The sequence below is a fragment of the Erinaceus europaeus genome, chromosome 12 (genome assembly GCF_950295315.1).
Source record: "Erinaceus europaeus chromosome 12, mEriEur2.1, whole genome shotgun sequence".
Lineage (NCBI taxonomy): Eukaryota > Metazoa > Chordata > Mammalia > Eulipotyphla > Erinaceidae > Erinaceus > Erinaceus europaeus.
Genome location: NC_080173.1, coordinates 86673425 through 86692689, shown reverse-complemented (window position 1 = coordinate 86692689; position 19265 = coordinate 86673425). Strand labels below are relative to the sequence as shown.

The 19265-nt window shown below is 47.4% G+C and overlaps 2 protein-coding genes across 2 annotated transcripts; one reads left to right on the top strand and one right to left on the bottom strand.

The window, feature by feature from the left end:
* Positions 1–11687: 11687 nt before the first annotated feature.
* Positions 11688–15736, top strand: SLC25A35 (solute carrier family 25 member 35). The gene is made up of 5 exons (XM_007522463.3): positions 11688–12652; positions 13771–13836; positions 14283–14435; positions 14862–14996; positions 15156–15736. The coding sequence occupies exons 1-5, from the start codon at positions 12278–12280 to the stop codon at positions 15327–15329; spliced, it is 903 nt and encodes a 300-aa protein (XP_007522525.1). The 5' UTR covers positions 11688–12277; the 3' UTR covers positions 15330–15736.
* Positions 15706–17141, bottom strand: RANGRF (RAN guanine nucleotide release factor). Its single transcript, XM_007522472.3, has 5 exons — positions 16929–17141; positions 16733–16849; positions 16374–16530; positions 16201–16286; positions 15706–15976 (listed from the first exon to the last, which is right to left on the bottom strand). The coding sequence occupies exons 1-5, from the start codon at positions 17003–17005 to the stop codon at positions 15853–15855; spliced, it is 561 nt and encodes a 186-aa protein (XP_007522534.1). The 5' UTR covers positions 17006–17141; the 3' UTR covers positions 15706–15852.
* Positions 17142–19265: the final 2124 nt, after the last annotated feature.

The window sequence follows — 19265 nt, the reverse complement described above, 5'->3', positions numbered from 1 at the left end:
TAGGGCAGAGAGAAATGGAGAGAGAAGGGGAAGACAGAGAGGGGGAGAGAAAGATAGACACCTGCAGACCTGCTTCACCGCCTGTGAAGCGACTCCCCTGCAGGTGGGGAGCTGGGGTTCGAACCGGGATCCTTATGCCGGTCCTTGTGCTTTGCGCCACCTGCGCTTAACCCGCTGCACTACAGCCCGACTTCCCTCTGTTCTTATTTTTCAACTTCTATCTATGAGTGGCATCATCCTACTGTAATTTTCAATATCCGAGAGATACCACCATAATCTAAGTATATATGTTCTGCCCCCTTAGCGCACTGTTTTAGAACCATGTTTCGTGTTGCAACATGATCTTTGGAGCTAATCCTTTCCTGGATTATAATATTGCATCAACTAGATTTTGCCATCCTGGTCATAGCACTAAAAGTCTTGTAGGGAACACTTCCTCCCTCACTCATTCCATGTAGTCCAATGGGAAGGTCAACCACAACCACCCCTTCCTGACCTGACCCAGATGTGGTGACTCACAATATGTCATGCCATTTCTCTGGCCTCAGGGAGTAGACTGGCAATGAGCAAGTCACACTGACAAGGACAGTCTCCTTCCCTAGAAAAAAGCCAATTTCTCTTCCCTCTGAGGTCACAAAGTAAGGATAATGCAAGTCTAGAGCAGTCAGACACAACATCTTCCCCCAATGGAGACGATTAATCAAAGTGGGAGGAAATGAACCGCACACGTGAGGGAAGCAGAAGCAAGAGATGGAAGGGACCCTTCCAATAATGTCATTTGAGGGTGGAGTGAGGTAGCATCACAGTTATGCAAAGAGACTCTCAAGGCTCCAAAGTCCCAGGTTCAATGGCCCATACCCCCATAAGCCAAAGCTGAGCAGTGCTCTGGTAAAACAAACAAACAATGTCATTTGAGCTCCTTGAACTGTCTAGTCTCCTGAGCTGTTAGATTTCCTTTTGTGTGCTTGAGCTTGTTGGAGCTAAGTTTCAGTCACTGCTAAAAGAACCTATTAAAATTCATTCATTCTGGGGAAAGCTTTGCAAGTGGTGAAGCAAAACTGCAGGTCTATCTCTCTCTCTCTCTCTCTCTCTCTCTCTCTCTCCCTCTCTGTCTCCCCCCTTCTCTTGATTTCTGGCTGTCTCTATCCAATAAATAAAGATAATTATTTAAAAAAAATTCATTCATTATCTGGTGCAAAAACATTTGAGTAGCTATCAGTTTTTGCCACTACAATTAATGCTGCAATAAGCATCTTTTTTTTTATATTTGTTTGTTTTCCCTTTTGTTGCCCTTGTTTTTTTTATTGTCATTGTAGTTATTGTTGTTGTTATTGATGTCATCGTTGTTAGATAGGACAGAGAGAAATGGAGAGAGGAGGGGAAGACAGAGAGGGGGAGAGAAAGACAGACACCTGCAGACTTGCTTCACTGCTTGTGAAGCGACTCCCCTGCAGGTGGGGAGCCGGGGGCTCGAACCAGGATCCTCACGCCAGTCCTTGTGTTTCGTGCCACTTGCACTTAACCCACTACGCTACCGCCCGACTCCCTGCAATAAGCATCTTTGAAGCAAAACACTTTCCATTTGAAGTATAATTAACAGCTGTCAGCTTAGGTACTTTAATGGGATTGCTTTATTATGCTTTGATTTTACTTGAAGATTTTTCTAGAAGGATGGAAGTATCTTCATATCATTATCTCTATTCTATTGCCCCATCAAACAGCCTTGACCCTCTTCAGCCTTCCTTATGTCACTCACTTGATGGCTGAGAAGAGTCTCATAGATTACAGGCATTCAGCCTGTTCTTTGAAAATCAAGTAGGGTTAGGAGCCAGGTGGTGGTGCACCTGGTTGAGCGTACATGTTACAGTGTGCAAGGACCCATGTTCAAGCCCCCCAGCCCCCCTTCCCAAGGGGGGAAGCTCTGTGAGTAGTGAAGCAGTGTTGCAGGTGTCTGTCTTTCTCCCCCTCTACCATCCTCTTCCCTCTCAATTTCTGGCTGTCTCCATACAATAAATAAATAAAGATAATTTAAAAAAAGAAAATCAGGTAGGGTTTGGCCAAGGCAAGAGGCAAGATGTGACTATATGGAGAGACCACACAAGCACAGTGAAAAGGGAAGCAAAGCCATCTGGAGAACTGTGAATGAGGGATGTGGATCTGGAGGAACAAATAGAGGCCTTAGCATAGGCAACCCAACAGGACAGAGCAGGTACAGTTCCTGAGCAGCGGTGCAGAAAAGTGGACAGAAACAGAATCAACAAGCTCCACACCTACTCCCTCCTCTTCTGGTACCTTGCTTCTTTTGTGAACCTGATCCTCCATCATTCTATTTCACATGATCTATTCTGAGGGGATGTTCATCAACACATCTTCTCTTCCTCAACTACCAATATTGGTTCAGGCTGAACATGTCACACAAAGAAAGTCAAACTACAGAGCTGGGCAGTGGTGCACCTGGTAGCGTGCACATGTTACAGTGCATAAGGATCCCTGATCAAGCCCCCAGCCCCCATGTGCAAGGAGAAAGCTTCATGGGAGGTGAAGTTGTGCTGCAAGTCACTCTCTTTCTCTCCCCATTTCTTCTTCCCTTTCGATTTCTCTATATCCAAATAAATAATTTTAAAGGTGGGGCGAAGAGAAGGTCAAACTATAATTCACACAGGATTTCTGCTCTAATAACTAAGAAAGAGACAACTTTATCTGGTAGATTGTTTTTAGAGAAGACTGTTAATAATGCCTCCCACCAGGACAGGTCCAGTAGGAATGACCTGTAACTCGTTAACATAAAATAAACTTAACTCCCTGCCCTCCATGTGGCCTCAGGTCTCGTTCTTTGGTTACTTTTGAGCTATATTACTGAACTTTTTATACATTTTTGGAGGACACGTAGCAAGATCTGACTGCTGCAGCCCCGTTTGGGCAAGACCAGGGCTCCAGACCCAGAGAAGGTACAGCCCCTCCTCTACGTAGGACAGAGAATCCTTGATGTGGATTCCGAGGTCTCCTTCCACGCAGGGACCGGACTTCTCTGAGGATGAGCTAGCTCTAGATTCTGAGGGAGCAGGTGACTTATGCTTTGAAAATAAGAGAATTTGTGCTCTGAGAAGACATCACGTTCCAGGTACTGCCACGGCCCCATCCTGACTCCCCTGGACAGATGACTACATGGCAAAGTGTCCAGAAAGCTCATTTCTCAGGAGCCCTGCCCCCACTAGCAAATACTAGGGACAGTACAAGTGTGTCTAGGAGTATGGGCCGACCAGGCAACTGCCCACATGTCAACATCCCAAAAAATTCTGGTCCATACTTCTAAACAGGGAAATAATGAGGACAGGAAATAAACAGGCACAACCTGGGGAACACGGGCAGTACTGTGACAAGCTAGAGTACTTCTTCCTCAGACACAGGGGATTCCTATATTATTAGAGAAAGAAGTTTTGTTTTGGGGTTTTTTTTAATTTTATTTTTTATTTTTTCTCCTTTTGTTGCCCTTGATGTTTATCGTTGTTGTTTGTTGCTGTCGTTGTTGTTGGATAGGACAGAGAGAAATCGAGAGAGGAGGGGAAGACAGAGAGGGGAGAGAAAGACACCTGCAGATCTGCTTTACTGCCTATGAAGTGGCTCCCCACGAGCCGGGGCTCAAACCCGGTGAGGTATGATGATCCTTGCGCTTTGCGCCATGTGCGCTTAACCCACTGCACCCCCGCCCGGCTCCAGGGAAAGAAGTTTTTAACAGATGTGGGTGTGAATTAGAAAAGAAACAGCGGCAAGTTTAGAAGTTTATAAAGTGCGGTAGCGCAGCGGGTTAAGTGCACGTGGCACAAAGCGCAAGAACCGGTGGAAGCATCCCTTCTTTTCTGTGTGGAAAACTGTTAAGGGCAGGGAGCCTGTTTAAGTGTGGGAAATAGAGGGGCCAATGAACATCAGTCATATAGGTTCTGGAATGAGGCCAGGAAGTCAGTCATACAGGCTATAATCTACCAATATGGGGGGGCTCAATAAATAAAAACAAGTCCCATGGATATAAGAGCCAGCAGACAGCAGACTCACCTGGTAGAGTACACATTACCATGAGCAAGGACCAGGATTCCAGCCCCAGGCCACCACATAGGAGTGTCTGCAGGACCTGCTTCACATGTAGTGGAGTGATGCTACAGGCTCGAGCACTCCCTCCTCCTCCTCCTCCTCCTCCTCCTCCTCCTCCTCCTCCCCCTCTTCCTCTTCCTCCTCCTCCCCTCCCCCTCCTCCTCCCTCATCTTTCACTATCTAGGTAAAAGGGAAAAAAATAATGACCACCAGGAGTGCTGGAGTGCAGGCAATGATCCTGGTGGCAAATAAAAGAACTTCCCTCCTGCAGGCCAAAGAGGATTCTGTCCAAGTGCCACCAGGTAGAGTCTGAGAACTTCAGGTGTGGGCCTGGCAGCCGAAATGAAGTCATCATTCTTAGATCACCCTAGGTGGCAGTGCAAACGGTGCACAACTGAGCTTTCTTTCTCTGCTTCTTTCCTTCCTTCCTTCCTTCTTTTTTTTTTAAATATTTATTTATTTATTTATTCCCTTTTGTTGCCCTTGTTGTTGTATTGTTGTAGTTATTGTTGTTGTTATTGATGTCATCGTTGTTGGATAGGACAAAGAGATATGGAGAGAAGAGGGGAAGACAGAGAGGAGGAGAGAAAGACAGACACCTGCAGACCTGTTTCACCGCTTCTGAGACGACTCCACTGCAGGTGGGGAGCCGGGGGCTCGAACCGGTATCCTTATGCCGGTCCTTGCACTTCGTGCCATGTGCACTTAACTCGCTGCCCGACTCCCCTTTTCTTTTCTTTCCTTTTATTTTCTCATCTTTCCTTTTCAGATAGAGACAGAGACTAACAGGCAGAGAGAAAGTGAAGGAGACCACAGCACTGAAGTACCAATGCAGCAGGCTTAAACCTGGGCCACACATATGCAAAGCAGCATGCTATCCAAGTGAGCTACTTCACTGGCCCTCAAGATTTTTTAAAATTTTTATTTATGGGGAGTCAGGCAGTAGCGCAGTGGGTTAAGCACACGTGGTGTAAAGCGCAAGGACCAGTGGAAGGATCCCAGTTCGAGCCCGGCTCCCCACCTGCAGGGGAGCCGCTTCATAGGCGGTGAAGCAGGTCTGCAGGTGTCTGTCTTTCTCTCCCCCTCTCTGTCTTCCCCTCCTCTCTCCATTTCTCTCTGTCCTATCCAACAATGAACGACATCAACAATAACAATAATAACCACAACAAGGCTACAATAAGGGCAACAAAAGGGGGAAAAAATGGCCTCCAGGAGCAGTGGATTCATGGTTCAGGCACTGAACCCCAGCAATAACCCTGGAGGCAAAAAAAAAAAATTTTTATTCATAAAAAGTAAACACTGATAGAAACCATAGGATATGAGGGATACATCTCCATACAGTTCCCACCACCAGAACTCCATATCTCATCCCATCCCCTGATAGTTTTCCTATTCTTTATCCCTCTGGGTGTATGGACCCAGGGTCATTATGGGGTGCAGAAGGTGGAAGGTCTGGCTTCTGTTATTGCTTCCCGCTGAATATGGGCGTTGACAGGTCCATCCATACACCCAGCCTGTCTTTCTCTTTCCCTAGTAGGGCGGAGCTCTGGGGAAGCGATGAGAGAAGAGAAAGAGACACCTGCAGACCTGCCTCACAGATTGTGAGGCGACTTCCCTGCAGGTGGGGAGCCGGGGGCTCGAACTGGGATCCTTACACTGGTCCTTGCGCTTTGCGCCACCTGTGCTTAACCCGTTGCGCTACTGCCCGACTCCCCCCCCCCCATGTATTAATTTTAAACCACCTTCTAATTCCCTGGATATTTATTTATTTTTCTTTTCTTTTTTTAAAATATTTTATTTTATTTATTTATTCCCTTTTGTTGCCCTTGTTTTATTGCTGTAGTTGTCGTTGTTGGATAGGACAGAAAGAAATGGAGAGAGGAGGGGAAGACAGAGAGGAGGAGAGAAAGATAGACACCTGCAGACCTGCTTCACCGCCTGTGAAGCGACTCCCCTTCAGGTGGGGAGCCGGGGAGGTCAAACCCGGATTCTTTTTTTTTTTAATTTATTTTATTTATTCCCTTTTGTTGCCCTTGCTGTTTTTTTATTGTTGTAGTTATTATTGTTGTTGTTGGAAAGGACAGAGAGAAATGGAGAGAGGAGGGGAAGACAGAGAGGGGGAGAGAAAGACAGACACCTGCAGAACTGCTTCACCACTTGTGAAGCAACTCCCCTGCAGGTGGGGAGCCAGGGCTTGAACCAGGATCATATGCTGGTCCTTGAGCTTTGTGCCACCTGCGCTTAATCTGCTGCGCTACCGCCCGACTCCCCCCACTGCAAACTCACTGATGTGGTGACCTGGGGCTGGAACCTGGGCCCTTGCTCTTGGTGATATGTGTGCTCTACTGGGCGAGTCAGCCACCTGCTGGCTCCTATAGTCATACCTCTTCTTTCTTTTTTTCTTTTTTTTAAAGATTTTATTTATTTATGAGAAAGATAGGAGGAGAGAGAAAGAACCAGACATCACTCTGGCATATGTGCTGCCAGGGATCGAACTCCGGACCTCATACTTGAAAGTCCAAAGCTTTACCACTGGGCCACCTCCCAGACCACATACCTCTTTTTTCATTTCACCCATCCATCTGTCCTTCCTTCTCTCTCCCTTCCTTCCTTCCTTTTTACTCATTGGATTGAGTGGTAAATGGTAGGGCTTAACGGAGATGAGATATTGTTCCCATGGGTACAGTTTCCCTTCTCCTGATAGATGTCTGCAGAACACTCTCACCCTAACTTGGGTCCTTTTCTGCCATCAGGGCCCCAATGCCTCTCTACCCCTCCATTCCCCAGGATCCTTTGCTTTGGTGCAATAATTCATAGGCCTTTCAAAAAGAACAACTAGGGAGATGACTCATGGGCTCAGCACAAGGCTTGTAAATGAGAGGCCCTGAGTTTGATCCTCAGCACTGCATATGCCAGAGCAGTGCTCTGGTGCTCTCTTTCCCTCTCTCTCCCCCCTAAAGTAAATAACCAAATAATAAATAAAATTCAATAGAGCCCAGTGCCCACTGCATTGAAGGAAGTTTTGGTGTAGTGGTGTCTCCCCCCCCCCCCATACCTTTATGTCTTGCTTTTTCAACCTGAAAAAGAAATAAGGAAGGAAAGAATGAAGGAAGGAAGGAAGGAGTGAAGGAAGCGGTAGCCTGGAAAGTGGTATAATGGTTAGAGTTATTGTGTTAGAGTAATGCTCCGTTGCTCTGTTTCTCTCTTTCTCATAAACAACTAAATTAAACTTTAAAAAAAATAATTTGGGGGGCTGGGTGGTAGCACAGCTGGTTAAGTGCACATGGTGCAAAGCACAAGGACCAATCTTAGGGATCCGGATTCCAGCCCCCGGCTCCCCACCTGCAGGGGTGTTGCTTCACAAGTGGTGAAGCAGGTCTGCATGTGTCTATCTTTCTCTTCCCCTCTCTGTCTTCCTGTGCTCTCTCGATTTCTCGCTGTCCTATCCAACAACGACAACAGCAATAACAACAACAAGGGCACCAAAATGGGAAAAATGGCCTCCAGGAGCAGTGGATTCGTAGTGCAGGCACCGAGCCCCAGTGAGAACCCTGAAGGCAAAAAGAAAAAATTGGGAGTCGGGCAGTAGCGCAGTGGGTGAAGCGCACGTGGCACAAAGCGCAAGGCCCAGTGTAAGGATCCCGGTTTGAGCCGCCGGCTCCCCACCTGCAGGGGAGTCACTTCACAAGCGGTGAAGCAGGTCTGCAGGTGTCTTTCTTTTTCTGTCCCTCTGTCTTCCCCTCCTCTCTCCATTTCTGTCTTTCCTATCTCACAACAACATCTCATAACAACAATAATAACTACAACAATAAAAAACAACAAGGACAACAATAGGGAATAAATAAATATTTTTTTTAAATCTAAAAAAAAAAAGTTTTCAACTGAGAATATTCTAGCCTTGTAGACTATCATTTAAAACAGAAAGGCAAAGCAATCTCACACAGAAGGAGTAAGGTATCAAAATGTAGAGAAGCAAGGGATGGGGGAGGAAGAGTAAAAATGTGGGTCACTAAAATGAATTTAAGATCAGTCAGATTAATAGGACACAAGTGTACAACTTTATGTATAAACCTCAGGACAAACTTAGACTAAAGTCTATAGTAACTGAGGAGGTGGCTCCTCAGTGAGTGGAACATATGATTACATTTGTGAGGCCCCCAGTTTGATCCTTGGTACTACATAAGACTGAACAATGCTCTCTGGCAGAAGTTGAAAAACAAGATCAGAAGAGAAAACACAAGTAGTACCTGAATTGGAATTGTCATATTGCACCAAAGTAAAAGACTCTGGGGTGGGTGCGCGGGGAGAATACGGATATGTTAAAGCACAAGAGAAGAACATATGAGAAAAACAAAATACTAATGATCAATTAAGAAAATCTTTCTTTTCTATTTTATTTATTCCCTTTTGTTGCCCTTGTTTTATTGTTGTAGTTATTGACGTCATCATTGTTGGATAGGACAGAGAGAAATGGAGAGAGGAGGGGGAGGCAGAGGGGGGAGAGAAAAATAGACACCTGCAGACCTGCTGGGGGGAATACAGGTCCAAAAAGACTGACAGAGGACCTAGGGGGGGGTTGTATTGTTATATGAAAAACTGGGAAATGTTATGCATGTACAAACTATTGTATTTATTGTCAAATGTAAAACATTTATTCCCCAATAAAGAAATTAAAAAAAAAAAAAAAAAAGACTGAACAGTGTGGTCCGGGAGGTGGCGCAGTGAATAAAGATTTGGATTTTCAACCATGAGTTTAGTCCCCGGCAGCACATGTACCAGAGTGATGTCTGGTTCTTTCTCTCCCCCTAACTCTCTCATGAATAAATAAATGAATTCTTTTTTTTAAATATTTATTTTTATTTATTTATTCCCTTTTGTTGCCCTTGTTGTTTTATTGTTGTAGTTATTATTGTTGTCATCGTTGTTGGATAGGACAGAGAGAAATGGAGAGAGGAGGGGAAGACAGAGGGGGAGAGAAAGACAGACACCTGCAGACCTGCTTCACCGCCTGTGAAGAGACGCCCCTGCAGGTGGGGAGCCAGGACTCTAACCGGGATCCTTGAGCCGGTCCTTGCGCTTTGCGCCACTGCGCTTAACCCGCTGAGCTACAAATGAATGAATTCTTAAAAAAAAAAAAAAAAAAGACAATGCTCTGGCTGCTCTTTCTCATAAAATAAGTCTAAAAATTGCTGGAGAAGGAAAGTTGGGGCGGGGTAAATAGAATAACGGTTATGCAAACAGACTGATGCTCTGGAGGCAAAAAAAAAAGTTGGAGAAGGAAGTTAAACGTAACACACACAAAACAGATATGTTAAAGTACAAGAGAAGAACATATGAGAAAGACAAAATATTAATGATAAATTAAGAAAGTATCTTTCTTTTCTATTTATTTATTCCCTTTTGTTGCCCTTGTTTTATTGTTGCAGTTACTGACATCGTCATTGTTGGATAGGACAGAGAGAAATGGAGAGAGGAGGGGAAGACAGAGAGGGAGAGAAAGACAGACACCTGCAGACCTGCTTCACCACTTAGGAAGCGACTCCCCTGCAGGTAGGGAGCCGGAACTCAAACCGGGATCCTTAAGCCAGTCCTTGCTATTTACGCCACGTGCGCTTAACCCGCTAAGCTACCACCCGACTCCCAAGAAAATATCTTAAGGGCCAATAAAGTAGCTCACTTGGTCAATATGCTACTTTGCCATGTATGTGACCCAGGTTCAAGCCTGGCCCCTACTATATTGGTGCTTCAGTGCTGTTATCTCTTTCACTTTCCCTCTCTGTCTCTGTCTGAAAAGGAAAGAAGAGAAAATTTTTTTTAAATTCTTTAAAGAAAAGAATAATAAAAACTTCAGAGGATCAGGTGGCGGTGCACCCAGTTAAGCACACATATCACCATGTACAAGGACCCAGGCTCAAGCTCCCACTCCCCACCTGCAGGGGGAATGCTTCATGAGCAGTGAAGCAAGTGTGCTGGTGTCTGTCTTTCTCTCTCCCACCCAATCTCCCCTCCCCTCCAAATTTCTTTCTCTATCTTATTAAATAAAATAGAAAGAAAAAAAACTTCAATGATCAGGAGAGAACATGCACAAAGTAAAGAATGAACTGGCAAAAAATAATAGTAATAGAAATAAAAATAAATGAGGGCAGCAAAAGGGAAAATAAATATTAAAAAAAATTAAGAATGAACTGGCAATCACCAAAGAAGATAAGGTCATCTCAGGTAGTTGAATCAGGATACATAAGGACAAAGGGGTCTGACAACTATTGACTTTTTCAGGAAACTGGTAATTGAAGGCAAGGTACAAAGTTAGTATTTTCACTCAGGTATATGCAGTAATATTGATAGTTACTCACCTAATTTTACAGAAGAGGCTGATAAGGTAAGTAACTTGCCCAAGGTCAAGGCAAGTTACTTAACTTCCTGATACGCAGGAAGCCCCAAGCTGGAACTTATGGCCCTCTGAATCTAAATCTAGTGATGTCTCACACACAGTTGAACCCTCTGCCTTTTCCTTTCACCTCAAATGACACCTCTTATGACACCTGTTTTCTTTCTTCAAGCCTTCTCCGGCAACCTCTTCCTAATTATCTCCTCCAATTTCTTTCTTTCTTTCTTTCTTTCTTCCTTTCTCTAATTTTATTTTACTTGGCAGGACAGAAATTAAGAGGGAAGGGAGAGAGAAAGAGAGACAGAGACACCTGCCAGCACTGTTTCATGGTTTGTGAAACTTTCTCCCTGCAATTGGGGAATCCGGCTTGAACCCAGGTCATTGTGCATATATAACAAGTGTATTTAACCAAGTGGCACCGTCAGGACTCCCCACCCCTTTCTCCTGTTTCTTAGAAAGTTCATCCCAGATTAACCCTTAACAGACTCAAAGAACAGAGTTCAGAATCTCAGGCCCTCTCCCACCACTTGCCGACTCTGTAAAAAGCCCTGCCTTGTCCGCTCAGAACTTCTGAGCTGCTGTGATGATCCAAAGAGCTTAGAGATGTGACTGCACTCCCTTGCCATTCTTCAGGCCTCCTTCCTCCCTCCCCCTTCCATGCCAGTAGCCAGTAACACTCAGGCACGAGGAATTGGAAACACTACTCAGTCGGGGGAGATGTGTTCAGTCCAGCAGCTGTGTCAGTCTGCACCGCCCCCTCTTCCCTGCAGGAGGAGCCAAAGCTGGGCTCTCCTGGCATCTGAACCAAGCAGAGTGTGGATCTAGTTTGGTAACCCCACCCCGCAATGACCCGGGAAAGAAGGCAAAACAGAGCCCTCTGCAGGCCACAGGAGCAGCCCCAAAAACCCCTATGGGAGATTTCACCCACTTCACCTCTCAGCGCCAATCCGAAAACCCCAGGGTCCAACCTCTCTTCCCACTTGTGATAAAGCCTTTGCACTGCAGGAACCCCTGCTAGAGCTCCATGGAGTCCGCAGCCCCAGATTTAGCAGCACTGGTCCTAGCCCCTGGGCGTGAAGAGTTAACTCCAACTGCCTCTCCGTGACTCTGGGGGCCGGGTTGGCAAAGGCACCTCCCATTGGCTCGAGGAGCCGGCTCGGCGCTGATTGGCTGAGCCTCAGGGCTATGGTTCTCGGAGAGTCGCCATTGGATGCTGCTCTCCAATGACTTTAGTGTGGCGGCCCCGCCTCCGCAGGCTACCAGTGTAGAAGCCGCTGCGGGTTCCCGCAGCTGCCTGGAGACGTTCATCCCTGACCAGGGTGCCAACTTCCACCCCAGATCCAGAGCTCGTTGTTGTTCCGGGACGCCACTGGACCTTCTCGCGGATCCTTCTCCTCCTTAACCTGCTCGTTTTCTTTTTCCTTCTCCCACCCCCGCCCCGTTCCCATTTCCCAGCTCAAGGGGCCCGGGTAGCAGGTTATCCTCAGCATCCACCTGCCCTTCTCCTCCTCCTGGCTTTTGCTCCTTCTTGACCCCTGAACCCTTAACCAACTGGGCCCTGTCATTACCTTCTTGCCAGACTCTCCTAAACTCCTTTCTTCCCTCTCTGCCAATCTCTGACTCCCATATTCCAGCTAACACTTGACCTCTTGACATTTGACCCTGACTCTTTCTCCAGAAGATTTCCTATCTCCTGTAGCCTGGATTACTGGATCTTGAGGTGACCCCATTATTTTGAAATCATTTTCTGAAACTCATTTTGAACTTTCTCACTCCTACTGTTCTCCCCACCCCACCCCAACTATGGACTTCTTGATGAGCGGCCTGGCAGCCTGTGGAGCCTGTGTGTTCACCAACCCCCTGGAGGTGGTGAAAACCAGAATGCAGTTGCAAGGAGAACTACAGGCCCCTGGTACCTACCAGCGGCACTACCGAAACGTCTTCCACGCCTTCTTCACCATCGGCAAGGTGGATGGCCTGGCTGCCCTGCAGAAGGGCTTAGCTCCTGCCCTCTTATACCAGTTCCTGATGAATGGCATCCGACTGGGCACCTACGGGTTGGCAGAGGCTGGAGGCTACCTGCACACAAGTGAAGGCAACCTTAGTCCTTCTCGCAGCGCAGTAGCTGGGGCCCTAGCTGGAGTCATGGGAGCCTACTTGGGGAGTCCCATCTACATGGTGAGAAGGGTATTATCTGGGACCCTCAGGACAGATGCTTGATGTAGGGTGGGGGTGGGTCTTCACAAATCTAATAATGAGGTTGGATGTGGGTTTGTCTAGGGGAGGATAAAGTATTTGAATAACTACATCAGTGAGTGTAGGGATCAGGAGACGACCTAAGCATCATGGAATTACAATCTCACAACCAGCTCATGTGAGTTCTCTGGTATAGGTGAAAAGTCAGCAGTAGCCTGAGATCCAGAGGGAAAGTGACCAGCTCAAGGTCATATAGCTGCTTAATGCTTGGATGAGGCACTACTTAGAAAGTCACAGGGGGCAGTGATTCTATAAGAAAGCCAGTCTGGGGAGTCGGGTGGTAGCGCAGCGGGTTAAGCTCAAGTGCCACAGAGTGCAAGGATGGGCATAAGAATCCCGGTTGGAGTCCCCAGCTCCCCACCTGCAGGGGAGTCACTTCACAGGCGGTGAAGCAGGTCTGCAGGTGTCTTTCTCTCCCCCTCTCTGTCTTCCCCTTCTCTCTCCATTTCTCTCTGTCCTATCTAACAACAACAACATCAACTACAACAATGAAAAACAAGGGGAAAAAAAGGAAAAAAATATATATATGCCAGTCTGGTTTCACCCCCAGTGTGCAAAATTCAGGGGCAATGGCTTCCCCAGTCAGCTGGACCCCTGCCTCCATAGATTTTGGGCACTAGAGAGTAAGTTTTGCAGTGCCAGAGTCTGATGGGGAACCTGGTCATGGTGGTGGCTGGAGATTTGGTTTGGGAATAGGAGCTGGCATGAGGCTGGCACCCAGGTGTTGCCTAACATGAACAGACTTAGAAAATGTTGCCATTTTCCAAGATTTCCATCCCCCACCCCTGCCCCTAAGGGAAGGAGAATGTAGAGGGGGTGGGGGTGTCTTGCAGTGCTAGGAGACCCATCCCCAGGGGCCACAGCCAAGGGACACAAGAGTCTCGTGACCAATTTATTTAATGGGAACAGCAATAAGTATCAGAATAAAAGGATATTTGTTGCTAGATATCCTAGAGGAAGTATGAGGAGATAAAACACTTGGATCTCAGAAGTGGGCAGTGGCTGGTGGGCCATACACTATGATGTTCTCTTGTCTCCAGGTGAAGACACATCTGCAAGCCCAAGCAGCCTCAGAAATTGCTGTAGGACACCAGTATAAGCATCAGGTGAGGATTTCCCAACCCCACTGGAATCTCTGCATTCTCTCCCATAACCCTACCCACCCATTCCCACTTTCTGCCTGCACCAAGCTATTCCAACCAAGCCACAGATCTGCCCAACCCATTGATTCCATCCTTGAGCTGCACCCAGACTGTCTTTCCCACATGTCCCCCAGTTGCTCTAAGCTGTTTCTCCTAACTCACTAAAGTTTCTGCACCTGTTTCTTCTAACTCACTAAAGTGCTCTCTTCCATATACCCTATCCCTGTTCCAGACTGGGGATGGAGGGAATAACTGGGTGGTAGACAAAGATCCAACAAAATAGGCTGTCTAGATGTTGGATGTCTAGATGCCCATTAAGGTTAAGGACTCATTCCTTAGCAGTGTTAGAAGGAGACAGCTCCTGATGCTGGAGTGACTGAACCCTGCCCCCTTGGTCTTCTCCCTGCCAGGGCATGTTTCAGGCACTAACGGAGATTGGCCAGAAACATGGTCTGATGGGATTGTGGCGTGGGGCCTTGGGTGGCCTGCCCCGAGTGGTCATCGGTTCCTCCACCCAGCTGTGCACTTTCTCATCCACCAAGGACCTGCTGACACAGTGGGAGGTACTGCTTGGGAAAGGGATGGGGCTTCACTGGGTGGGCAGGGGGTGGGCAAGCTAGTAGGACCCTTAAAGGAAGATATCTGGTTTGCTGCTTGCTCCCTCACACCAGATACACACACACATACAGATACAGATACACACACACACACACACACACACACACAGAGCTTGGGGGGCGGGGGGAATGTTACTTACTCTTTATATCCTTTCCGAAATTCTCTTGTCACTTCCTCCCTGAAGTTCTGTGTTCTTAGGGCATCCTTAAATGAGTCTTAGGGTATCCTTAGGTGAGTTGATGTATACAACTGTTGGAGTGAAAGTTACCTGAGTTACCAGCTCTCTACTGTACCCACAGCATAGAACCTATCTTTTCTCAGTGGTTGAATGATCCACTGACTGACAAAGCTCTTCCTCCTTTCCCTCTTAGATATTTCCTCCGAAGAGCTGGAAAGTGGCTCTGGCCTCTGCCATGGTGAGTGGCATTGCAGTGGTCCTGGCCATGACACCCTTTGATGTGGCTTGCACAAGGCTCTACAATCAGCCCACAGATGCTCATGGCAAGGTAAGGGAGCGACCTGGGGTTTGCACAGGTGAGTTGGATTGGGAAGGGGGAGCAGATTGTGGGGGTGCAGGTGGGACAGCCTAAAATGGAGCCTGCCTAAGTGAGGCTCCTGACAAGTTCCTTCCCTGTGCTCTCTCTCCCTCTGCAACCTGCTCTCAGGGCCTCATGTACCGGGGGATAATGGATGCTCTGCTGCAGACAGCTCGGACTGAGGGCATTTGGGGCATGTACAAGGGCTTAGGTGCCTCCTACTTCCGCCTTGGCCCCCACACCATCCTCTCCCTCTTCTTCTGGGACCAGCTGCGCATCCTGTACTACACATACACCAAATAACAGCCACTCTTCCACATGCCACTAAATCGGCACTCCTTGGACACTTCTGCCTCAATGACATGTCCTGATGATTTCTCTTCTATCCAAGGGGTACAGTCAACCCCGCTCCCCTTCTGATTTCTCAGGGCTGAATCACTACAAGGGATAGTTTTCCGTCCTTCTTTGCTGTTGCTTTAAACCTCCCCTGTCTGTCCCCCTGTACACTCCACACCCTTCTCTCAGGGCTGAACCAGTCACTCCAAAGTGTACTTCCCCCCTTTCTCCACTGCCAGTTGTACTGAACCCCAGGTGCGACTTTAAATGCTGCCCCCCCCAAGACCAAAGGGAATTGGTGGGGGGAGACCCAGGTGTCCTGTTAGATTCAAAGACACAGAGATTATATTGGTTATAAAGTTTATTTCTTCAGAGAGGTTGTGTCTTACGTTTATGCATAGGGACTCAGGAGAATACATTCAACCCTTTGTCCCCCTTGCAGATGAGGGTCCCCAAATCTCCAGCAGCACCATGCAGTGTTTCACCGTCTTTACTGAGGACCAAAGATGTTGGGATCATGAAGGGTCAGACTGGCCACGAGCTGTTCAAAGTCGCCCAGACTCCAGGGCAGAGGTGACAGATTTTCAGGGCCAAGAGATGACCTATTGTCAGGGCTTGGGATTGAGGGAACAGATGGAGAGAGAACATCATCCAGGCCTCTAGTTTAGAAGTTCCCACCTCCTCTTCCCTAGAGGATCTAGCTATCTGTGATCCTAAACCTCTGTCCCACTACTGCTTCCTTGGAGAACCCCATTAACCAGTCTCCCTGTTCTGATGCTCCCAGTCAGTTCCTCTGGGGACCTAATCACGAGCTACAAGCCCTTTGTGTCCTCCTTACGGGGGCTGATTGAAGGTGAGCAGAAGATCAGTCTGGTACTGGGGCAGCCGCAGCAAGGCCTGGTGCAGTGTCACATTCTTTGTTGCCTAGAGGATCAGGGTTCAGATCCTTAACTGGTGCCCCTAGTGCCACCCCTTCACTCCTCCAGGACAACTTATTTCCAGGTAGCTCACCTGCTGGTTTTCTTTAGCTACCTGCTGTTTGCCAGACAGTACCCAGGCTTCTTGACAGCAGTCCCTCAGGGCCAGGTTTTCCAAAAGGAGGGGTTGCACAGTGTCCACTTGCACAGCCCTTGCACCCTGCACCCCTCCAACATCCTCGAAGTGGTACCTGAAGTGGAAGGGAGCAGGGTGAGGGTGGGGCATCTCTCACAGCGCCCCCACCTCAACATTTTTAAAGCCTGAGCTCTGTTCAATACTGGCGATAGCTGCTGCCCTTGGCGTTCACATGGCTCAGATAACCGTCCAGGCGCAGGCCCCGCCCCTCCTTAAGCGCCGGCCCTCCCATTGGCCAGACGCGGCGCCTTCCTCACCGCGCAGCCGCTTCTCCTTGCACGTGGGCCTGCAACTCCAGAAGCTCCACTATCAGGCTTTGGTCCGTCACGCGATGGCAGAAAACTTCTTGATTGTCTGGGATCGGCCGGAGGTCACTGGAGATAAGCGAGGCAAGCGTTAGTGGGCACCGAAATCTCCCCGATACCACCACGTTAGCACCCAGGACCTCCTCACCTTACGTCAATGGCCCCGGGAGGGAGGGTGGCAGAGAAAGCTCCCCCGAACAATGGATGGTCACGTGTGGGCTCCATCAGCCTAGACTAGGATATGAATATTAGAGAAATCTAAAGGAAACCCACATGGGACCACATGACACCCACCACCCGGCGGTTCGCAGCTACCGCTGCGACCTCCCGTCTGCCTGAGCTCCCGACCCTTTAAGATTTGGTCCCGCCCAGCGGCTGCATTGGCCAATCATCGCCCACGCCAAGGTGGGGGGCGGGGCCCAGCAAGCGTGGTTCCCGGAAGTCAAGTTCTGGCGAGAATGCAGGGAGCTCCACCGCGGGTCAGCTTGAAATCCAGTCCTGGATCTTCGATTTGTGACTCAGCGACAGTCACTAACCCACACACTCCAGTCTCCTTCTGAAGGGTTCCTACCTTCCAAGAAGGTCTCTTGAGAGACCCCTTAGGGCAGTAGTTTATCGAAGGGATCGATGGCTAGAAAGGATCTTGAGCCATGGAGAATAATTTCAAAGTCTTCCTGTTTGCTTCCTGGGGTCTCTTGACCACAGATGAGCGGCCAACTAAACCACTAATTCCCGATAGAATTCCTAATCGAATGCGGGGAATTTAGGGGAACAATGGGGCCAGGTGTGGGGTCAAGTTTGGATTCAGGCTTCACGCCATCCTGAAACGGACACCGATGAGAGGATTATATATTCAATCCCTCTCAAATCTTTTCTTTGGGGGTGGAGATTGTGAGGAAGAGGGCTGTTCCCCTCCATACACACATGCACACCTGGACAAAAGCATGGATTAATATTAAACCATCTATTGTTTTCCTTTCATTGATATTTAAAGTGTTCTTCAAGTTTCAGTTCAAGTATATCCTCGCAGGTACTTTCTCCATTTATCTTTGATCCCAAGCACCTGGGAGAGTATTTAGAGCATAATAGACCCATTATGTATTATGATTAAATAAACCCAATATTGTGAAATCTGGAACCAAGGGGACCACCCATCCTCTCAATGGCTCTAGATATCACCACCAACTTCCCAGTCAAGAACTGAGAAAGGATTCTAATCTTGAGGTTATCCCACCCATTTAGGGTTTCTAAGTGCTTACCATCCCTCCAGACCCTAATAATTTTATGGCACTGAGACCAAGGGGCATCCATTTTTTTTTTTTTTTTTGCCCCTTACTTTGTCAGGCCCTAATGAATGTCGACAGATACAAAGGCAGTTAGAGGGGCTGGGTGGTGATGCACCTAGTTGAGTGCACATTACAACCCTCAAGGACTCGGGTTTGAGCCCCCCCACGTGCAGAGGGAGATTTTCAGGAGTGGTGAAGCAGGACTGCAGGTGTGTCTCTCTGTCTCTCTCCCTCTATATCACTTCCTTCCCTCTCGATTTCTGTTTCTATCAAATAAAGATAATAAAAATTAAAAATAAATAAAGGAAACATAAACAACAATATACACACAGCAAAAAAGAAAAAGAAGAAGAAGAAAACAAGAGGAGTAGATGGTAACTCATTAATAGAACACATGTTACCATGTGCAAGGGTCTGAGTTCTAACCGCTGGTCTCCACCTGCTGGGGGAAGCTTCACAAGTGATAGAGCAGAACTGCAGATGTCTCTCCTTATCCGTAGTTCTCTCTCCCTTTCTATCTCTCACCTTCCCTCAAAAAAGGGAGGGTTTAGAGGGGACAGCATAATGGTTATGGAAAACAACTTTCATGCCTAGGCCCTAAAGATCCCAAATTCAATCCCCAGCACCATAAACCAGAGCTGAACAGTGCTCTGGTCTTTCTCTCTGGATCTCTCTCATTAATAAATAAACTACTTTTTAAAGTGTTATATTCACTCCCATGTTTATAGCTGCTTTATTCACAATAGCAAAAACCTAAAAACAACCAAAATGCCCTTCAACAGATGACTGGATAAAGAAATTATGGGACAGGTAGGAGTACATAGCACAATGGTTATGCAAATAGACTGTCATGCCTGAGGCTCCGTCAAGTCCCAGGTTCAATCCCTCGCACCACTATAAGCCAGAACTGAGCAGTGCTCTGGTAAGAAAAAAAAAAAAAAAATTGATGTGTCCTTTGGGATAAAGTGGATGGAATTGGAGAAGATTATGCTTAGTGAAGAAAGTAAGGAAGTGAAGTTGGATAGTTTCACTCGTGTAATACAGAAAATTGAGTATACGTATGTGAAAAAGGAAAATGTCAACCTATATTTAAGACTGTAGAAGAACTATAGTGGTTGGTTGGGGGTATAGCATAATGGTTATGCAAAGAGACTTTCATGCCTGAGGCTCTCAAGTCCCAAATTCAATCCCCCACACTG

What these genes read in the sequence shown, in the direction of transcription:
- SLC25A35 (XM_007522463.3), top strand. Translation starts at nt 12,278, where the DNA reads ATGGACTTCTTGATGAGCGGCCTGGCAGCCTGTGGAGCCTGTGTGTTC. An exon ending in TGGGGAGTCCCATCTACATG is followed by an intron (nt 12,653 to 13,770) that starts GTGAGAAGGGTA and finishes TCTTGTCTCCAG; the next exon opens with GTGAAGACACATCTGCAAGC. An exon ending in ACCTGCTGACACAGTGGGAG is followed by an intron (nt 14,436 to 14,861) that starts GTACTGCTTGGG and finishes TTTCCCTCTTAG; the next exon opens with ATATTTCCTCCGAAGAGCTG.
- RANGRF (XM_007522472.3), bottom strand. Translation starts at nt 17,005, where the DNA reads ATGGAGCCCACACGTGACCATCCATTGTTCGGGGGAGCTTTCTCTGCC. An exon ending in CCCGGGGCCATTGACGTAAG is followed by an intron (nt 16,850 to 16,928) that starts GTGAGGAGGTCC and finishes GCTTATCTCCAG; the next exon opens with TGACCTCCGGCCGATCCCAG. An exon ending in CTCACCTTCAATCAGCCCCC is followed by an intron (nt 15,977 to 16,200) that starts GTAAGGAGGACA and finishes CTCAATCCCAAG; the next exon opens with CCCTGACAATAGGTCATCTC.